The following is a 17,959-nucleotide window of genomic DNA, read 5'->3' on the forward strand; positions in this document are numbered from 1 at the left end:
GAAGGTAGGAGTCCACAGGACATGGAAAGAGAAATGCCTTGCATTTCAGAGGATGCCTTGCAGAGGAGCTGGGCAGGGACTAACTGGTGCCGGTTTTGAGAGCTGTGGAGAGGTTGAGTCTCTGGCTCAGGTGGGAGCCTGAGTGGAGCGCAGTGCTTTGCAAATATGAGGAGGAAGGAAGAAGAGTCCCCCAGGGGAAGGTCATGCGATCTGGCAGGTTGACCAGAGGCTCTGGAATAGGAGAGGACTCTGAGTAAGGAGGAATGCTTGGGGTGCTCAGCAGTGGATGGATTGAAGCCCTGGGACTGGATGATGTTGTGTGGTGGGGAAATAAAGAGAACCCAGTCCCTGGAAGCAATCCCCAGGTTCAAGGACTGTAGAGAAAGGTGTGCTGTAAAGGAAGGCAAAGAGGAGGGGCCGGGAGGTGGGAGAACTGGGAGAGAATGAGGTGTGTCTCTTGGAAGAGCTGGTGAGGGAGGGGACGTCTGTGTCCCTCAGGAACTCTATCCCCTACCACTAATTCTGGGTTTTTAAGACCAACCCTGTGGGTGCAGATAGTAAAAAACCTCTCAAAGTCCCTCAACCTGCTCCCGAGTATGTCTGTGCTCCCTCTAAAGGTAAAGGACTACGGGGTGAAACCCTTCCGGTACGGGCCCAGAGCTCTCAGCTCCACCTCAACCCACTGGAGGGGAGAGTCAGTATTCCAGTCCCCTATTGGGAAGGACTGGCTCTGGCCCCCTTTGGCCAGCATGTGCCCCAAGCCCAGGTACCCAGACCCTCCCGCACTCTGTGAGCAAGGCCTGAGGCTTCCCAGAACTAGTAACCAGTGAGTAGTGAATGCGCGGTCAGGTATCTAATGGCTAGGCTTCAGGACCCCTTGTTCCCGTCTCAGAAACTGGCCCTGATTCTTTCCTCCAACCAACCCAAGCCAGCAGTGGCTGCTCCGGGACGGTCATAGATAGGAGAGCCTGAAAGATCTCTGGAGACCACAGATTCTGAGAAGGGGGATAGGCAAGCGGGGCTCTCCGGCGCACCCTGTTTTGGGATTTGCGTGGGAAGGAATGGGACTGGCTTTGCAAGCAGCTGCCCAATTCCCGCGAATCCCGAGCGCTAAGAACTCCCACCGCCCTAGCGTCGTCCAGGGCCCCGCCTCCCCGCAAGCTGGTGGACCCCGCGGGCCACTGGCCTGCCCCGTTACCCGAGAGGGCGGAGCGAGCCGTGGGCGCCTCCCTGGGTCCCGGAGCCTCCCGAGCGCAGTGGGTGGGGCCCAGCGGGCGGGGGAGGAGCGGGGTGACTGGGCGGCGGGCGACTGGCGGAGGGAGGGGCGGACGCCGGCGGCGGGGACAGCGGCAGCTGCGGCGCTACCAGGCCAGGCAGGGACGAGCGCACGGAGAGCGCGAGGTCCGCGCAGCCCAGCGCAGCCATGTGAGTGTCACCGCCGTTTCGGGGGACCGCGGGCCAGGCGGGGGTCGGATGCGGCGGTTCGGGTGCCTCCGCATCGGTCCCGGATCTGCTGCCCCGGCTGCGGCCCGGTCCCACGTCGCCCCATCCCCCGGACCCGGGCCGCGCGGTATCGTTCCTCCCCTCCCCCCGGGCGTGGAGGACGCCCACAAAAGCCGCCGCCTTTGGGCCTGACGCGCGCCGCGCTGCCTTCTTCCCTCCCAAGGCAAGGCCCAGGCGGCCCTTGCCCCGGGGCTCTAGGGTGGGCCGGGCCTGAGGGCTGGCCCAAGACGCCTGTCTGGGAGCTGGCAAGGGCGCTCTCCGGGAGCCCCCGCTGTCCTCGCTGGGTGCGGGGAGGGGAAAGGATGAGCTGGGAATGGAGAGGGGGCGACGAGGGTTGCAGGCTAGCCTCGGAGATGAGCTAATCTTCGTGGACACATCGGCCGGCCTAAGCGGATTTGGGGCTCGGCCCGAGGTGGCCGATCCTGGCCTGTGGCCGGGCTCTTTGCCCAAGCGGCTGAAGCTGATCGCCTTGGCCGGGTGGGGGAACAGACCCTGTCCCTGGGAATGGGAGGCTGATGCATGGTCTCTGCAAGCAGCCAGGCTTGGGCACCCTGAAGAACTGTTTGGGGGAAGGAGCTGCCTACCAAGGCTAGGGATCTGGCTGTCTGCCCTCAGCACCCCCTGTCCTCCTCTCCCTGTTGAGGCCTCAGTCCAGCCAGTTCTACTGGATTGATCCTAATTCAGGTCCAGACTGGCTGGCGGAGCACCTACTGTGTGCAGTCTAAATATAACAAACATAACAATAAAGTTTCTCCTGTCACCATCTGTGGGACCTCACCCCGGGCCTGCAGCATTCAGCACCAGCACAGCTTTCTGAGGAGGGTTATGACAATCTGGCAGAGGCTGAAAAAGAGGCCCAGAGAGGTTAAGTAGTATTCTCAAGGTCACACAGCTGGTTTAGGGAGAAATGGGAACTAGACCCAGACCTCAAATCTTGCCATTGCACTACCACCTTTGTGGCACGGAAGGGGTGTGGAAAAGAATTAGAAAGTGAAGTACAAAATACTCCAGTGGGACAAGGAGGCTTGGCTTAGCTTCCACTTCCACCCACCCGTTCTGGGTCCTGTGAGGCAACAGCCAGAGATAGAGGCCTGGATTTGAGTGGGGGTGAGGAGAGCATGCAGGGGGCCAGGCTGGGTCCACCCTGGGTGGAAAGGCAGGTGAAGAGGGCACGGCTCAGTCAACCCCTGCCTCTCACTGCAGCTAGGCTCGAGACTCCCAACCGTTCCAGGCCCGGCCCAGGGGAAGCCACTCAGCTTCCAGCACGCCGCCAGCCAGCCTCCAGCCAGGGAATGTGACCAGCTGACCAGGGAGGGGGCCGGCAGGAAGTGAAGCCACCGGGAGTCTCTGCTTGGTTCCGGGGTGGGGGGTCCCAGGCCGCGCGCACACCCCTCCCTCCGGCTCCGGCAGCTGCGGCATGACGTCAGCAGCCGGGTTTGGTGGCAGTCGCTATGGAGACAGGGACAGGTTCAGTAGGGACCCCATTCTCCTTGCAGCCTACCCTTGCCCGGGCTATTTTTAGTGTCTGTTTACCTCTGTCTGGGGCAGCCCTGCTCCTGGGCGGGGCTAGATCGGGGACTCCTGGCTAGGCTGCTGGACCCTCCTGGCCTACCACTGAGCTGGGCAGTGCAGGTGTTGGGACCTCCTGTCCCACACAAGTGCACCACTTTTGGCATGTAGAGGGTTTTGGGGGCGAAGGAATCTGGGGCCATGCAGGCAGTCAGGGTTCCATTCCTTGCTGCCTGACGCTGGCTGTGCTGCTGGCCCCATAATCTTTGGGACCTGAGATCTTTCCCACGTCCAGAACAGGCTTCAGGGCTGGTATGAGGCCAGCTTCCCCCCACCAGTTAAGGTGGGCCCTCTACTTAGCTCAGAGGAGCTCAGCAATTTTTCTTTTCTCCCCTGCAGCAGGGAAGACCCTGCCTCCACCCCCCTGAAATGGTCACTCAGACGGATATTCTGATGGTCATTTTGGCAAGAGTGTGGACCACAATTACACATTGGTGGGACTAGGGAGTTGGTAGCAGCAGAGCCCTCGTGAGAGAGAGAGAAAGAAAAGTGTTGGGACAGTTAGCCTACTCTGAGTCTAGTCTACCCACTCAGTCCCAAAACCCCAGGGGTCCTCACCCTACCCTATGCTCAGGGAGCAGAACTCTACTTGGTGATATAATCATAAAGTGGGGGAAGGACAAAGAAAATTGTAAATGGAGTAGGGGAGTTAGGGTGGGCACAGACTTGAAATCTACCCCTCCAACAGCCCAGGATCTGCTCTTCCTGTGTCCCGGCAGCCAAGTTCACTCAGCTCCGAACTCATACTCAGCCTCCTCCCTCATCTCTCTGGTGCGGGGCCCAGAGGGCACAGCAATGAACCCAGCAAACAGGCCCCTGCTCCCAGAGTTCACAGTCTGGTTGGAAGACAGATGCTAAAGGAGAACTGACAACTGAACTATGTGGCCTCCAGGATCAGAGGAAGGAAGCTATGAGGCCCCTAAAAAGGAGGAACCAACCCAGGGCAGGAGGAGGAAGAACCCGTAGGGTAAAACTTGAAAAAGGAGAGGGAATTGGTAAGGCTGACAGTATGGGAAGAGGGTATAGGAGCAATGGAGGCTGCTGCTGAAAGGCTGAAGAGCCTTGTAGGTATCGAGAGAGGATCAGGGGCACCTGGGTGGCTCAGTTTGTTGAGCGTCTGAGCTCAGGTCATGATCTCATGGTTCGTGGGTTCGAGCTCCTTGTCACACTGCCTGCTGACAGTGTGGAGCCTGCTTGGGATTCTCTCTCTCCCTCTCTCTCTGTCCCTCCCCTGCTCATGTGCTCTCTCTCTCTCTCTCTCTCTCAAAAATAAGTAAATATTAAAAAAATTAACTATAGTAATAAAAAGAACATTTTAGAAAAAAGAGAAAGGGTCACAGTAGCTGGAACAGAAAGACCATGAGAGAAGAAGGGGACTGAGTAGATCAGTAGTAGAAGGTATATGAGGGAAGGGACAGAGCCTGAAGGTTATTTGGGGTCATGTCAGAGAGCCTAGACTTTATCCCTGGAATAGGGGGTCACCCATGGATGTTTTGCAAGAGGCAAAAGAGAGGGATGTTAGCACTTAAGAGTCCTGTGGTTGGACTGCCTGGATTTGAATCCTGACTCTACCACTTACCAGCTGTGTAATCTTGGGCACATTAATAATTGTTAACAACAACAGTTAATATTTGTTTTGTGTTTACAATGTGGCAGTGTGTCCACCCGAACTTCCCTACCCCACATACAATTTTCACTTGCCCAGATGCTCCCTACAAGTGCCTAGAAAGAGAAGTATCTCATTTCATCTTCCCAGCAGCCCTGTGAGGCAGTTGTTGTTGTTGTTGTTGTTGTTGTTGTTGTTGTTAGGTTTATTTAACAGAGGGGTATCTGAAGCCCAAAAAGGTTAAGAAATGCCTTGCCCAAGGTCACAGAGCTAGTTAGCCTCATGTTTCTCATCTGTGAGATGGGGCTAATAGGATTGATCCCATAAGGTTGTTACCAGAATTAAATGAGATGATGTTTGTTAATTAAGCACAGTGCTTGGCCTATAGAAAGCACTTGACAAATCACAGTTTTTGGCATTGTCAGATGACTGGAATTTTAAGAAGAGCAATGTTGTTATTGAATAAAGAATGGGAGGGGGGTGTGCACCAGACTGGCTCAGTCGGTGGAACATGAGACTCTTGCTTACTTACAAAAAAAAAAAAAAAAAGTAGGCAATCATGTAAAATAATGCTGGATACCCATAAACAAACAAACAAACAAACAAACAAACAAACCAAAATAATAGATCATTGTGGATTACAGTGGAGACAGGGAGCTGATTGGGAAGCTCCACTAGGGTTCTAGCTGAGAGTTGGTGACTGTTTGGATCCAATTTCTAGCTATGGGGATGGAGGTGAGGGGACAGATTCCAGAGTGTGTGGCTGAGTGGAGAGAGGTTGACTGGGAAGAGTCAAGTTTGAGAAGGAAATTGGTGAATCCAGCTTGAGGACTTCAAATTCAGCACACCCCTAATAGCCCACTCTGCATTGTTGCTTAGCTTCTGGGGAGGCAACAAGCAGGCAGTTGGATATATAGGCCTGGTGCTCAGAAGAGCTGTTTGGGTGAGGAAGAGATAAGGAAGCTGGCAACATTTCAAGGGCATTGAGGTGTGGGAGATGTACCCAGCCCAAGAGTGAGGAGGATGAGGCCAATTCTGGGATGATGAGAAAGATGAGATCTTCTGTGGGAAAGTAGGATGTACAGCCAGAGAGATAGGTGGAAAACCGGGAGCATGTTGTTGCCTCTTGAAATTCAAGGAAAGAAAGGGCTCAAAGAAGAGAAAGAGAGCCACAAAGTGAAAAGCTTTACTGAGATCAAGCACGAGAAGGACTAAACCTTGGACACTGGATTCAGCAACAGGGAGGTCACTGGTGACCTTGTCCAGACCAGTCAGGGGAGTGGTGGGTGTGGAAGGTAGCCCAGGGTGGGAGAGGACTGCGTAGTTGTGGAGAGGAAATCAAGGTAGACATCTGTCTCTTTGATAAATTTGATTATGAAAGGGCCAAATGGAGCGATGGATGGGGTCACTGGGAAGAGAAATGGGGTCCACAAAGGAATAATTCCTTGTTGGCATTTTTTTTTTTTTAATTTTTTTAATGCGTATTTATGTTTGAGAGAGACAGAGACAGAGTGTGAGCGGGGGAGGGGCAGAGAGAAAGGGAGACAGAATCTGAAGCAGGCTCCAGGCTCTGAGCAAGCTGTCAGCACAGAGCCTGACGCAGCGCTCCAACTCACAAACTGCGAGATCATAACCTGAGCCGAAGTGGGACGCTTAACCGACTGAGCCACCCAGGCGCTCCTCTTGTTGGAGTTATTAAAACCAACTTTATATTAAAAATATCTACAGAGAGGGTGAGCATCCAAAGTGTACAGCTCAATCCATTTTCACAAGAGAACATACACCCGTCTAGGACCAGGAAATAGAACCCAGATGAGGAAATATGGAACATTACCAGCCCCCTGGAAACCCTCTTGTGTCCCCTTCCAGTAACTACTCCCAAAGGGTAACTAGTATTCTGACTTCTATCACCATAGATGAGTTTTGCCTGTTTTTGAACTTCATATCAAGGGAACCATACATAGGTCCTCTCTTGTGGTATTGCTTCTTCTTTATGTCTGTAGGGTTCATCCATATTTTTGTATGCAGATGTATACTGTTCGTTCTTTTTGCTGTATAGCATTCCATTATCTACTGATGGGCATTTGGGTAGTTTCCAGGGTTGTTTTAGTTTTTTATGGGCGAGTGACTTGAACTTGTTTAAGGCTTGCGGAGGAAGTCTGAAACACTCATTTTCTATGAGAAGGAAGAAAGATGAGTAGGGCCACACGTGAGGATTTCCTGGGTGGGAAATGAGAACCTGGCTGAGGTTGAGAGAATTTCTCTGTGGTTCCAGCTCAGCTGCTGTGCAAAGACCTCTGGCGGCTCCTGCCATTGTGTGCAGGTGTAGAGAAGGCAGGGCATTGGGTCGCCCAGGGTTGTTTTCTGCCCGGTGGGAGAGAAGCACAGAGTGCTAGGCATATTAGCAGCAGGTGAGCTATGGAGTGTGGTGCCTGTGGATCTAGGCTGGGGAGAAGGATGTGCAGGAGAGAGAAGGATGTGCAGGGGAGAGAAGGATGTGCAGGGAAGAGAAGGTGGGAGGGACCTGGCAGAGAGAAAGGAAGCAGAGGCCAATTGTGAGCTCTGTGCAGGATGGTGTCTGTGAAAATTCCGGACTGTATCTCCAGTGACTGGCACATGTTTGGCACAGAGTTGCCACTCAGTGAATAGTTGAATAAATGAGCTGAGGTTTCAAGAGGTCTCAGGTAGAAGACAGTGTAGGTGGGGGTGATGCAGAGAGCCTTAAGGTTGGCATCATTGTGGTTGCAATTTAGGAAAGGGGCACTCCAGAGCCAGTAGGCGGGGGGAGGTCAGTGTGGGGCATGCAGACTGGGACGGGAGCAGAAAGGTCAGTGTGGGGCGTGCAATCCACAGGAATACATAGTTGCTAGTGTAGGGTGCAGAGCACCTGGTCTTCAAGGAGAGAGAGGAGGATAGCACATTTCAAACTGGGGTCCTTGGGTATCTTGCATCTGATTCTATAAGGGGTGTGGTGGGCTTGTTGGAAATGCTGACCCCTGGGCCCACTCCAGACTCTTGGGGAGAAAATAAGCAGAACTGAGCAACAAGGAGCAGGAGTATTTATGGGTTGAGGGAGCACCCAGCCCTTCCAATGCCCACTGGAGTTTGGGCATGATAGCCTCTATTCAGGCTGGAGGTGGATGAGGGAAACTCAAGGAAAAAATACTCAGGGTGGGAAAGGGCCAACACCAAGGGGATTCAGCCGTGTGAGCCGGTGGCCAGAAGGATGGGGGCCTCACCGTAAGATGCAGCTTCTACCAGAGAGGTAGCCCTGGCTGGGCAGTGGGACCTGATCCTCTTCCCTAGGGCCTGAGGGTGGGGAGGATGAGCACCTCCTCTGTGGATGGGGTAGTCCATGGGCTACGGGACTCTGAACCCAGTTCCTTCTCTGCTTCCTTCTTGGGGCAGCAACACATAATATGAGCTTGGTCCAGTCCCACACTTTTAGCCTCTTTCTCTTCCCAGCTTCCCAGACCCCTCATGCTCAGTGCCTGACTCTGCCCTCTATTGGCACAGGCCATCCACTCGGCACCCACAGTCCTTCCTTCTACTCCCTCAGCCCCACTTTCCAGTCTGCATACTCAGAACCCCAACTCCCAGCCTTGTGTGTGCTCAGCCCTCTAATACCCCTCAACAGCCACTCTACGAGCCCCTTATTCTAACTGCATCCAAGCCAGCCTCCACTCAGGGTCTTCATTCTGTTTATCCCTCCTTATTCACCGCCGGGCTCAATTCCCTTTACCCAAACTCCGAACCCCACCTGAGAAGACCCACTTCAGTCTCCTCCCCAAGGGAGCCCCCAATACCCCTCCCAGAGGCCGCTCAGTCTGAGCGGTGCCCCCCCCCCCCCCTCCGTGGTCCAGCCGGTCCCGCCCATCCCGGCGGGCTGAGTCAGGCGGCAGGAACTGGGCGGGGGGCGGCGCCGGGAGGAGCTGAAGCCCGAGCCAGAGTCGCTGGGAGCAAGCGCGGAGCCCAGCTCGCCCAGCACCTAGTGGCCCTGGGCCTGTGGGGACGTAGGGGTGGGAGGGCAAACGCAGGGGGTGGGGAGCTGTCCTGGATCTACCATGAGTGCCAAGAAGAGAGGTAGGACCCGGCCTGAGGCTGCGATGGCTGCGAGGCTGGCCCCAGGGGGTGCGGGCTGGACTCTGGGGACAGGGGCACGTGTTTCTCCGGATCTGGGTGGGGGTCTGCGGAGGATCCCTTCCCGCTAAGGGCGCGGGCGAAGGAGTCCCTCTATGACTAAGTTTCCAGGCCTGAGCCGCAGGAAAGTGGAGGAGGCAGGGCACTTCTTGGCGCTGCCCCCGACTCTGGGAATCCCCAGGCTGCTGGGCTCTGGCATCCCCGGTGGGGGCTGGAGGGAAGCAGTTTACACGGGGCGGGAGGGTCGCGGGAGCCAACCCCGGGCCTGCCGGGCCTGTTGGGCAGCTCTGCTGGGCTCAGAGCGTTCACCTCGCCAGGTGACCTCCCGCAGCCTCGCGGGGTTGGAGCGCGGGAGCTCCTGGTCACTGTTGCGGGGATAGGGGGTGAGGTCAGGGGCAGGGCTGGGGAGCCCGCCCCGCCCCCGGGTAAACAAGCGCTTCCGCACATTCTTCATGCGCCCCGCCCCTTTCCTGCCCCTTCCCAGCCAGGGGCGGGGGAGGGGGGTCCCCGCGCGACCCCCCTTCCTGCCCCGAGACAGGCGGAGCCTGCACCTCTGCAGGAAGTGGGGGCCGAGCCCTGGCCACGCTGAGTCCGAGGCCGAGTCGCCCGGCCGCCCTGTCATTAGTGCTGGGGCCGGCAGGGTTGTCGGGACTCCTGGCGTCAGGCGGTATCCGGCTGGACTAAGATACAGAGGCTGGGCCTCCGGAAGGGGCTTCAAAAGCCTGACTGGCGCTGGACACCCGCCCTCGCCACCCCCCAGGGAGCCCCGCGCGGACTCATTCCATGATGTCCCTGTCGGTGCGGCCGCAGCGCCGCCTGCTCAGCGCCCGGGTCAATAGGAGCCAGTCCTTCGCAGGCGTCCTCGGCAGCCAGGAGCGGGGCCCCAGGTACGCAGCAGAGCGGGGCTAATGGGGTCAAGCGAGTGTGACGGGGCTGGAGCTGGGTGTGCAGTGAGGGATTGGGGATCCTTCTCGTACCTTTCTGAGTGTGGCCTCTTCTCCAGGAGCTTCCCGGCCTTCAGTCCCCCGGGGCCCCCACGGAAGCCCCCAGCGCTCTCCCGAGTGTCCAGGATGTTTTCCGTGGCGCACCCAGCCCCTAAGGTCCCACAGCCTGAGCGGCTGGACCTGGTGTACACTGCGCTCAAGCAGGGCCTGACGTAAGGAACGCCTCCCAATGCCTTATCCCAGGACTCCTCCCTAAGCCCTCATCCCCTTCCTGCTAGTAGGAACCTTCCCCAGTCTCCTATCTTCTTTCCACTGCTTGCTTGTACCCCGGGCAACTGGAGGCTGGAAAGGTAAGCTAATTCTTGTAGTCACTCCTTTCCCCAGGGCCTATTTGGAAGTGCACCAGCAAGAACAGGAGAAACTCCAGGGACAGATTAGGGAGTCCAAGAGGAATTCCCGGCTGGTAAGTAAAGGGTTGACAAGGATGCCCTGGATTTAGCCCAGTTGTGACTAGAATACGGGATATCAGGAAAGGCTGGGCAGGTTTCTAGCCCCACCTTCCCCAGGTTTTGTACACTTTCTGTCTGAGACCCAGTATCTGCCCATTGGAGCTTTCAGTGGGGTAGGTCAGACCCCCACAGACATGATGACAGGAATCTATATTGTAGTAATTCTGATAGAGAGTCATGGTTCTTCTCTGGAAACAGGTCAGGGCTTCCCAGAGCAGGAAACGCTTCTGCTGGGTCTTGAAGAATAGGAGTTCCCTGGTAGAGGGAACCTCTTCCTAGGGGTTGCAAAAAAGGGAGTGGGCCCGGGGAAGGGATCCCAGGGGAAGAGATGGGGGGATGCGTATGGGAGGGGTCTTGAGGACCAGACCCTATGTCACTAACATGCACCTAAGGCCAGGCATGAGGGAAGATGGGTCAGTCCATACTTTGACTGGAGTGGCTGTGGCCTGCGGTATGAGGGGGACAAAGGCTGTGAAAGAGGAGTTACATGGGCCTGGGTAGACATGTGCCCCTGCTGGAATACTTCCCATGCCTCCTAAGTATCCCCTCTCATCTTCCCCTGCAGGGCTTCCTGTATGACTTGGACAAGGTAAGTGTGTAGGGAATGGTGATGGAAGAGTTTGGCTCATTGGGGAGGGTAAGGGCTTGGGGCCTCCGGCCCCTCCTGACATACCTCTCCCTCAGCAAGTCAAGTCCATTGAACGCTTCCTGCGACGGTTGGAGTTCCATGCCAGCAAGGTATATGTGCAGCATGCACATGTGTGCAGTGTGCACACAAGGCGGGTGGGAGATAGGGGGATGCTAGGTCCTGGGTGAGCAACCCCAGGAGTGAGTTTCAATTCCCCCAATATCACCCCACTCACCTGCCCAGATTGATGAGCTGTATGAAGCATACTGTGTCCAGCGGCGTCTCCGGGATGGCGCCTACAACATGATCCGTGCCTACAGCACTGGGTCTCCAGGGAGCCGAGAGGCCCGGGACAGCCTGGCCGAAGCCACTCGAGGGCATCGCGAGTACACAGAGGTGAGGGATGGGTGTCCAGAAGGCAGAGGCACAGGGTATAGCAGAGCTGGTGAGAGAGGACTGGTTCTTGATCCGCTCTTGTCCCTGCCCACCCCTCCCAGAGCATGTGTCTGCTGGAGAGTGAGCTGGAAGCACAGCTGGGCGAGTTCCATCTCCGGATGAAAGGTACTAAGTGATGGGGACAGACTGGTGCTAGGGAGAGGGGATTGTGTGCCTGAGACCCCTCATCATGGCTCATCTCCTCCTCTACTCCTAGGGCTGGCTGGCTTCGCCAGGCTGTGTGTGGGGGATCAGTATGAGGTATGAGAATGGCAAGGAAGGGCTGGAATGAGAGGGTCACAACACCAGGGGCTGCCTCATCTTGCCTGTTCACCTAGATCTGCATGAAATATGGGCGTCAACGCTGGAAACTACGGGGCCGGATTGAGGGTAGCGGAAAGCAGGTGTGGGACAGCGAGGAAACCGTCTTTCTTCCTCTGCTCACGGAATTCCTGTCTATCAAGGTGATGTGTCTGCCCAGGACCACAGGTCAAATGATCCTGTGACTCCTTGACTCGTGAACCCCTCATGACCCTAAGACCCTTACCCTGTAACTCCCAGCTGGCTTCATGGCTCTGTGAATATGTAATCCCCATGTCCTTCATAACTCTGTGATTTTCTTATGATCTTTTAATCTTGTAAATATTTGACTCCCTAAACCCTCATGAGACTGTGACCCCCATGGCCACAGTGACCTTAGACCTCTGTCATCCACATGCTCCCAGGATGCTTCAATCCTCCATGGCCTCATCACTCAGAGAATTCCAATCCCTGCAACCTTGTCATAGCCCTATGACCCTGTGACTGTCACATAACGTCTATGCATATTCAGACCTCTGATCTCCCACAACCTCATGATCCCTATACCCTTATGACCTTATATGATGCATTTTTGTCTACAGGTGACAGAACTGAAGGGTCTGGCCAACCATGTGGTTGTAGGCAGTGTCTCCTGTGAGACCAAGGACCTGTTTGCTGCCCTGCCCCAAGTTGTGGCTGTGGACATCAATGACCTCGGCACCATCAAGCTCAGCCTGGAAGTCACATGGAGGTTGGTATTGTTGAGTGGCTTGGGGACAGGACCAAGGGGCCTGTGGCACCTGCTAAAAGCCTCTTACCTCCCCAGCCCTTTCGACAAGGATGACCAGCCCTCAACTGCTTCCACTGTCAACAAGGCCTCCACAGTCACCAAGCGCTTCTCCACCTATAGCCAGAGCCCACCAGACACGCCCTCACTTCGGGAACAGGCCTTTTATGTGAGTCACAGGCCAGGCTTAGGCCCCACCATTCTCCAGGGGCTCCCTGGGGTGGTCCTGAAGCGCCCTTTCCTCTCTCCCAGAATATGCTGAGGCGGCAGGAGGAGCTGGAGAATGGGACGGCATGGTCCTTGTCATCCGAATCTTCAGACGACTCATCCAGCCCCCAGCTTTCAGGCATTGCCCGCCACTCTTCAGCTCCCAGGCCTCTGGTGCAGCAGCCTGAACCTCTGCCCATTCAAGTCGCCTTCCGTAGGCCTGAGACCCCCACCTCTGCACCTGTGGATGAAGAGGGGATCATGGCCCCAGCCCTGGCCAATGGCCATGCCCCCTATAGCCGGACTCTGAGCCACATCAGTGAGGCCAGTGTGGATGCTGCCTTGGCTGAGGCTTCTGTGGAGGCTCTGGGCCTAGAATGCTTAGCTCAGGGACCTAGCCTGCCTGCACACCTAGATCCCACCCATGGGGAGCAACCTGGTCCTGTCCCTCCTGCTGTGGACCCTTGCCATTCTGCCACAAGCCTTACCCTCAGTACAACAGGCCCCACCCACATATCTACAGACCCTGCTTTGTCTGCACACCTAGATTTGGTTCACAAGATCACAGACTCTAGCTCTTCTGAACTGCCAGGCCCTACCCACACCATCAGAGGATCTACCTATAATGACGTCAGCCTTACCCAAAGTGCTCCAAGCCTCACTCATACTACCACAGCTTCTACCCACAAGCCCATGGTCTCTACCCTCACCACTACAAGCCCTACTCCCAGTGCCACAGCCCCAGTCCAGACCACCACAAGTCCCACCCACAAGCCAATGCTTTGCACCCTCACTACTGAAGGTCCTACCCCCAATACTACAGGCCCAGTCCAGACCACCACAAGCCCCATCCACACTACAACAAGCCCTACCCATACCACTGCAAGCCTCACCCAAACCACTATAAGCCCCACCCACACTACTGCAAGCCCCACCCATGCCACTATAAGCCCCACCCATGCCACTACAAGCCCCACCCATGCAAGTACAAGCCCTGCTCACAAAGCCAGGATGTCAACTCACACCACTACAAGTCCTACCCCCAAGGCTAAGGACCCAGTCCAGACCACTAGGAGCCCCACCCATCCTGTCACAAGCCCCACCCTTATAACTGTAAGCTCTTCCACTTTTCTAGACCATGCCATGCTTCCCAGCTCCTCTGCAAAGGCAGACCCTACCCTCCCAGGCACCAACACCCAGTCCTGTAGCTACCCATTTTCCACTCCTTGCACTCAGGCAGACCCTGTAGCCCCCAGCGCCTCCTACCCAAGTCCTGCCTGTTCCAGTTGCGAACCCCTCACAAGTCCATCCCCAGATTCCCCAGAACCGGACCTTCAGAGTCCAAGTCCCCCTCTCTCACCCATAGCCCCTGTGGCCCAGCATTTAGACCTTAGCCTGGCTGTGGCCACTCAGGCCCCAGTTCCAGGAGCAGCTGGAGGGGCTGGGGATAGGAGGCTGGAAGAGGCACTAGGGGCCCTAATGGCTGCCCTGGATGACTATCGTGGCCAGTTCCCTGAGCTGCAGGGCCTAGAGCAGGAGGTGACCCGGCTGGAGAGTCTGCTCATGGTAAGGAGGGCCAGGTGGGCTGCAGTAGGGAGGGCAGCAAGGCAGTGGGTGGTAGCACTGACTCCCTTCCCAACCCCAGCAGAAACAAGGCCTCACTCGCAGCCGGGCCTCCAGCCTTAGTATCACTGTGGAGCATGCCCTGGAGAGCTTCAGCTTCCTCAATGAGGATGAAGATGAAGACATCGATAGTCCTGGAGACAGGTGAGGGGGAAGAGGTGAGGGGAGTGCCAAGTGAAGGGGAAAGGCCAGAAAGGGCAACAGGTGAGGTGGAGCCAGGTAGAGCACACAGGGAGAGTGGCAAGACTGGAGGTGGCAGGAGGGGATACACTTGCCAGCAGGTGCATCTGTGTTTGACACCCCCACCCCTCACCCCATGTAGTCCTCATGTGTCCCTTATGCCTGTTTCCAACCCCATCTGTATCCCCAGTGCTTCTGACCTCCCTCCTTCTGGTCCGGGCAATGCCTGCCTCTCCTGCTGGTCCCCATCAGCTTGTGATCCTCCAGCTCCTCCTCTTTCCCTTGGACTCACCTTGGACCTACCCTATGAACAAGCCCTTTCGGTGCCTCTCCATGCACCCTGGGTCCCCCAGCACCAACCCCCTCTGTCTCAACCAGGTTTTCCCCGAGAACCCAGCTCCTTGGCTCTCTGTCCCAGAGTGGCCTTTGCCAATTCCTGGTTAAGTCATGCCTGGCCTGTCCTCTCTCTGCTGCTGCTCAGGTTAGGGCCTTGTGCCCTGAACCCTTTGGGCCACAACCCCTTGGAGTCCACATTACATAGACCATCCCGCCTGCAACCCTACTCCCAGCCATCCCAACCCCGGCGGCCCTGGTGGTCCCAGAAGTTGTAGCTGGAGGTGGGAAAAGACAGACGAACCCTGGAGACCCCCACTAACACCTGCTGGTCGTAGTCTCTTCTCCTTCTGGAAGTCCTCCGTGAACTTACCCATTGTCTGTTGTCTGTGTATTGTCTGCTCTTCCATTCGGGGGGGGGGGGGGACCTTAATAAAAATAAACTGTTGACCACATGGTGATGTGTGCTCCTGGGGTGGTTGACCCCCTTTTTCTCTCAGGCCCCCAAACAGCCTGGAGCCTGGGGCTGAGGACAGCCTCGACTTACCCAGTGCCCGCCCCCTCAGCACGGAGTGTCCAGCTCTGGACGCTGCCTTGGTCCAGCACCTGTACCACTGCAGCCGCCTCCTGCTGGTGAGGCTAGTGGTATTCTCCACACCCTCCTTTTGTAACCCCCTACCCCAGGGAGCCCTGCACTTCAATACTGACCCTCCATGCCTCCTCTGACTTCCACTCCCCACTGCCCCAGTGCTCTAGCATTTGGCTCTTGCTGAGTGGAACACCTCCCATGGCTTCCCCCATCCTCTCCATGCATGCTGGGACATCCTGGGCTCCACCCTCCCCAAGCTTCATCCTGAGATGAGGCCATCCCTATTCTCCAGAAACTGGGCACATTTGGGCCCCTGCGCTGCCAGGAGGCATGGGCCCTGGAGCGGCTGCTGAGGGAAGCCAGGGTGCTAGAGGCCGTATGTGAGCTTAGCAGACGATGGGAAGTCCCTGCCACGTCTGCCCAGGAAGGTAAGGGCTCTGTCTGCCCTGAAGCTCCTCCCTTACCTAGCCCCATCTGCACGCCTCTGTGCCCACCTGCCTGCTCTGTTGCTGATGGTTGTCTGCACCTCCTCGTAGTGGTGCAGTTCTCAGCCTCTCGGCCCAGCTTCCTCACCTTCTGGGACCAGTGCACAGAGGGACTCAGCCCCTTCATCTGCCCCGTAGAGAGAGTGCTCCTCACCTTCTGCAATCAATACAGTGCCCGTCTCTCCCTGCGCCAGCCAGGCTTAGCTGAGGCTGGTGAGTGGGCTGCCTACCTGCCCCCTCTTACCTCCTTTGTTGGATCCCTAGTGATGGGATCTCAGGAAAAGCCAGGTCAGCCTACACAGACTTGCTGAGCTGAGCAGTGGGAGGAAATAATGAAGGCTTGTTTCTTTGCATGGAAGGACCCAGAGGGGTAGGGTTTGGATGGGGGGCCCCTGGACCTGAACCTGGGATGGGAGCACTCTTCCCTCTAAGGGCCTGGCTCCACCCAAACCCTGAGGCTTGCAGCACTGCCTCCCACAGTGTGTGTCAAGTTCCTGGAGGATGCCCTGGGGCAGAAGCTGCCCAGGAGGCCCCAGACAGGCCCTGGAGAGCAGTTCACCATCTTCCAGTTCTGGAGTTATGTCGAAGCCTTGGACAGCCCCTCTATGGAGGCCTATGTGACTGAGACCGCCGAGGAGGGTGAGCCGGAGGCCCTGATCACAAAGTGGCCTGACTCTGTGGGTGTGGATGAGAACATGAGTATACAAGACCCTACCCCACAAGGTTCCTTGCCCTGCTACCTTGTCCCAACTCTCCTTTCTTCTTTCAGTGTTATTGGTGCGGAATTTGAATTCAGATGACCAAGCTGTTGTGCTGAAGGCCCTGAGGTTGGCTCCTGAGGGGAGACTGCAAAGGGATGGGCTTCGGGCCCTCAGCTCCCTGCTTGTCCATGGCAACAACAAGGTCATGGCTGCTGTCAGCACCCAGCTCCGGAGCCTGTCACTGGGCCCCGTCTTTAGGGAAAGGGTGAGAGTCAGGCAGGCCCTTCTTGAGGAAAAGACTTGGGGTCCCAGGCTCCCAGTGTCTGGCTAAGTCTGCCCTCCCACCCTTACCCAGGCCCTACTGTGCTTCCTGGACCAACTCGAGGATGAGGATGTACAGACAAGAGTGGCTGGTTGCCTGGCCCTGGGCTGCATCAAGGTAATGCCTGCCAACCCCTGCACTTCATGCCCCTCCCAGTTCCCCCAGCCCTGGGCTGTGGGCCTTTCCCACCTGCTCCACTGGGCCCACCTCAATGTTCCCTCCCCCGGTAGGCTCCTGAGGGCATTGAGCCCCTGGTGTACCTGTGCCAAACGGACACAGAAGCTGTGAGGGAAGCCGCTCGACAGAGCCTGCAACAGTGTGGTGAGGCTGGGGGATGGGAGATACAGGTCAAGTAGAGTTCCACAACAGTTTGGCTGATGGGAGTAGGAGTGAGTGGAGTCACGGATGTGAGGGCCGAGATGGGGCTAGGATCGCTCCTAACCCCATCCTTACCCATTACAGGGGAAGAGGGACAGTCTGCCCATCGACGGCTGGAGGAATCACTGGACGCCCTGCCCCGCATCTTTGGGCCTGGCAGCATGGCCAGCACAGCATTCTAAATTTCCTACCCACTGGCTTCCGTTGCCCCTTCCTCTCACTTTCAGGGCTCACCAGGCACTGGCAGGGAGGGTGAGGGCTGGCTCCAGACACCTCTCCCCCACAGATTCCTATCAATGAAAATCTAATATATTCTTCTGTTGCCCTTGGGTTGGTAGAGTCAGTGCCTGCAGTCAAGTGCCTCCCAGCCTCGGCTCAGCACACTTGCCACAAATCAGTGTCCTGCCACATCCCTTGGTTTTATATTTTATTTACAGAGTTTTACAGAAAATAAAAAAGCAAAATGCCTTTCCTACATGGCCTGGCCTGGTCCATTCCTAACCCTCTGCTCCAGCACTCTCTGGCTATGGCCCTTCCTGACCCTGGTCTATCTGCATTCCAACTGTGCTTTGGCCCTGGAAATTCAGGTGGAAGAGAGCCCAGAGACTGAAACTGGGGTTGCAAAACAGCAGAGGAAGAGGGTAGTGGGTATTGTTGAGGAGGTCCAGTCTGGATGCTTGGGGGTGCCCTGGGCCTGGAAGCTATGGGTCCAGGCTGGAG

The 17,959-nt window shown here is 56.5% G+C and overlaps 1 protein-coding gene across 10 annotated transcripts; it reads left to right on the forward strand.

The window, feature by feature from the left end:
• Positions 1-1,253: 1,253 nt before the first annotated feature.
• On the forward strand, positions 1,254-17,714 carry RIPOR1 (RHO family interacting cell polarization regulator 1). Of its 10 annotated transcripts, none has more exons than XM_045443153.1 (22): positions 1,282-1,425; positions 9,579-9,705; positions 9,822-9,974; positions 10,147-10,225; positions 10,837-10,860; positions 10,956-11,009; positions 11,143-11,295; positions 11,397-11,460; positions 11,552-11,595; positions 11,673-11,798; positions 12,237-12,385; positions 12,461-12,590; positions 12,674-14,194; positions 14,274-14,395; positions 15,265-15,397; positions 15,646-15,781; positions 15,890-16,051; positions 16,319-16,477; positions 16,608-16,804; positions 16,895-16,978; positions 17,092-17,182; positions 17,324-17,714. In XM_045443153.1, exons 2-22 carry the CDS (start codon positions 9,602-9,604, stop codon positions 17,419-17,421), a joined length of 3,783 nt encoding a protein of 1,260 aa, XP_045299109.1. In that variant the 5' UTR covers positions 1,282-1,425; positions 9,579-9,601; the 3' UTR covers positions 17,422-17,714. The 10 variants fall into 10 exon arrangements, with proteins under 10 accessions (XP_045299116.1, XP_045299109.1, XP_045299110.1 ...); XM_045443154.1 differs by having other exon boundaries at positions 1,283-1,425; positions 14,277-14,395; XM_045443159.1 differs by lacking the exon at positions 1,282-1,425 and adding an exon at positions 8,618-8,761.
• Positions 17,715-17,959: the final 245 nt, after the last annotated feature.

This window comes from Leopardus geoffroyi, chromosome E2 (assembly GCF_018350155.1).
Source record: "Leopardus geoffroyi isolate Oge1 chromosome E2, O.geoffroyi_Oge1_pat1.0, whole genome shotgun sequence".
NCBI classification, from domain to species: domain Eukaryota; kingdom Metazoa; phylum Chordata; class Mammalia; order Carnivora; family Felidae; genus Leopardus; species Leopardus geoffroyi.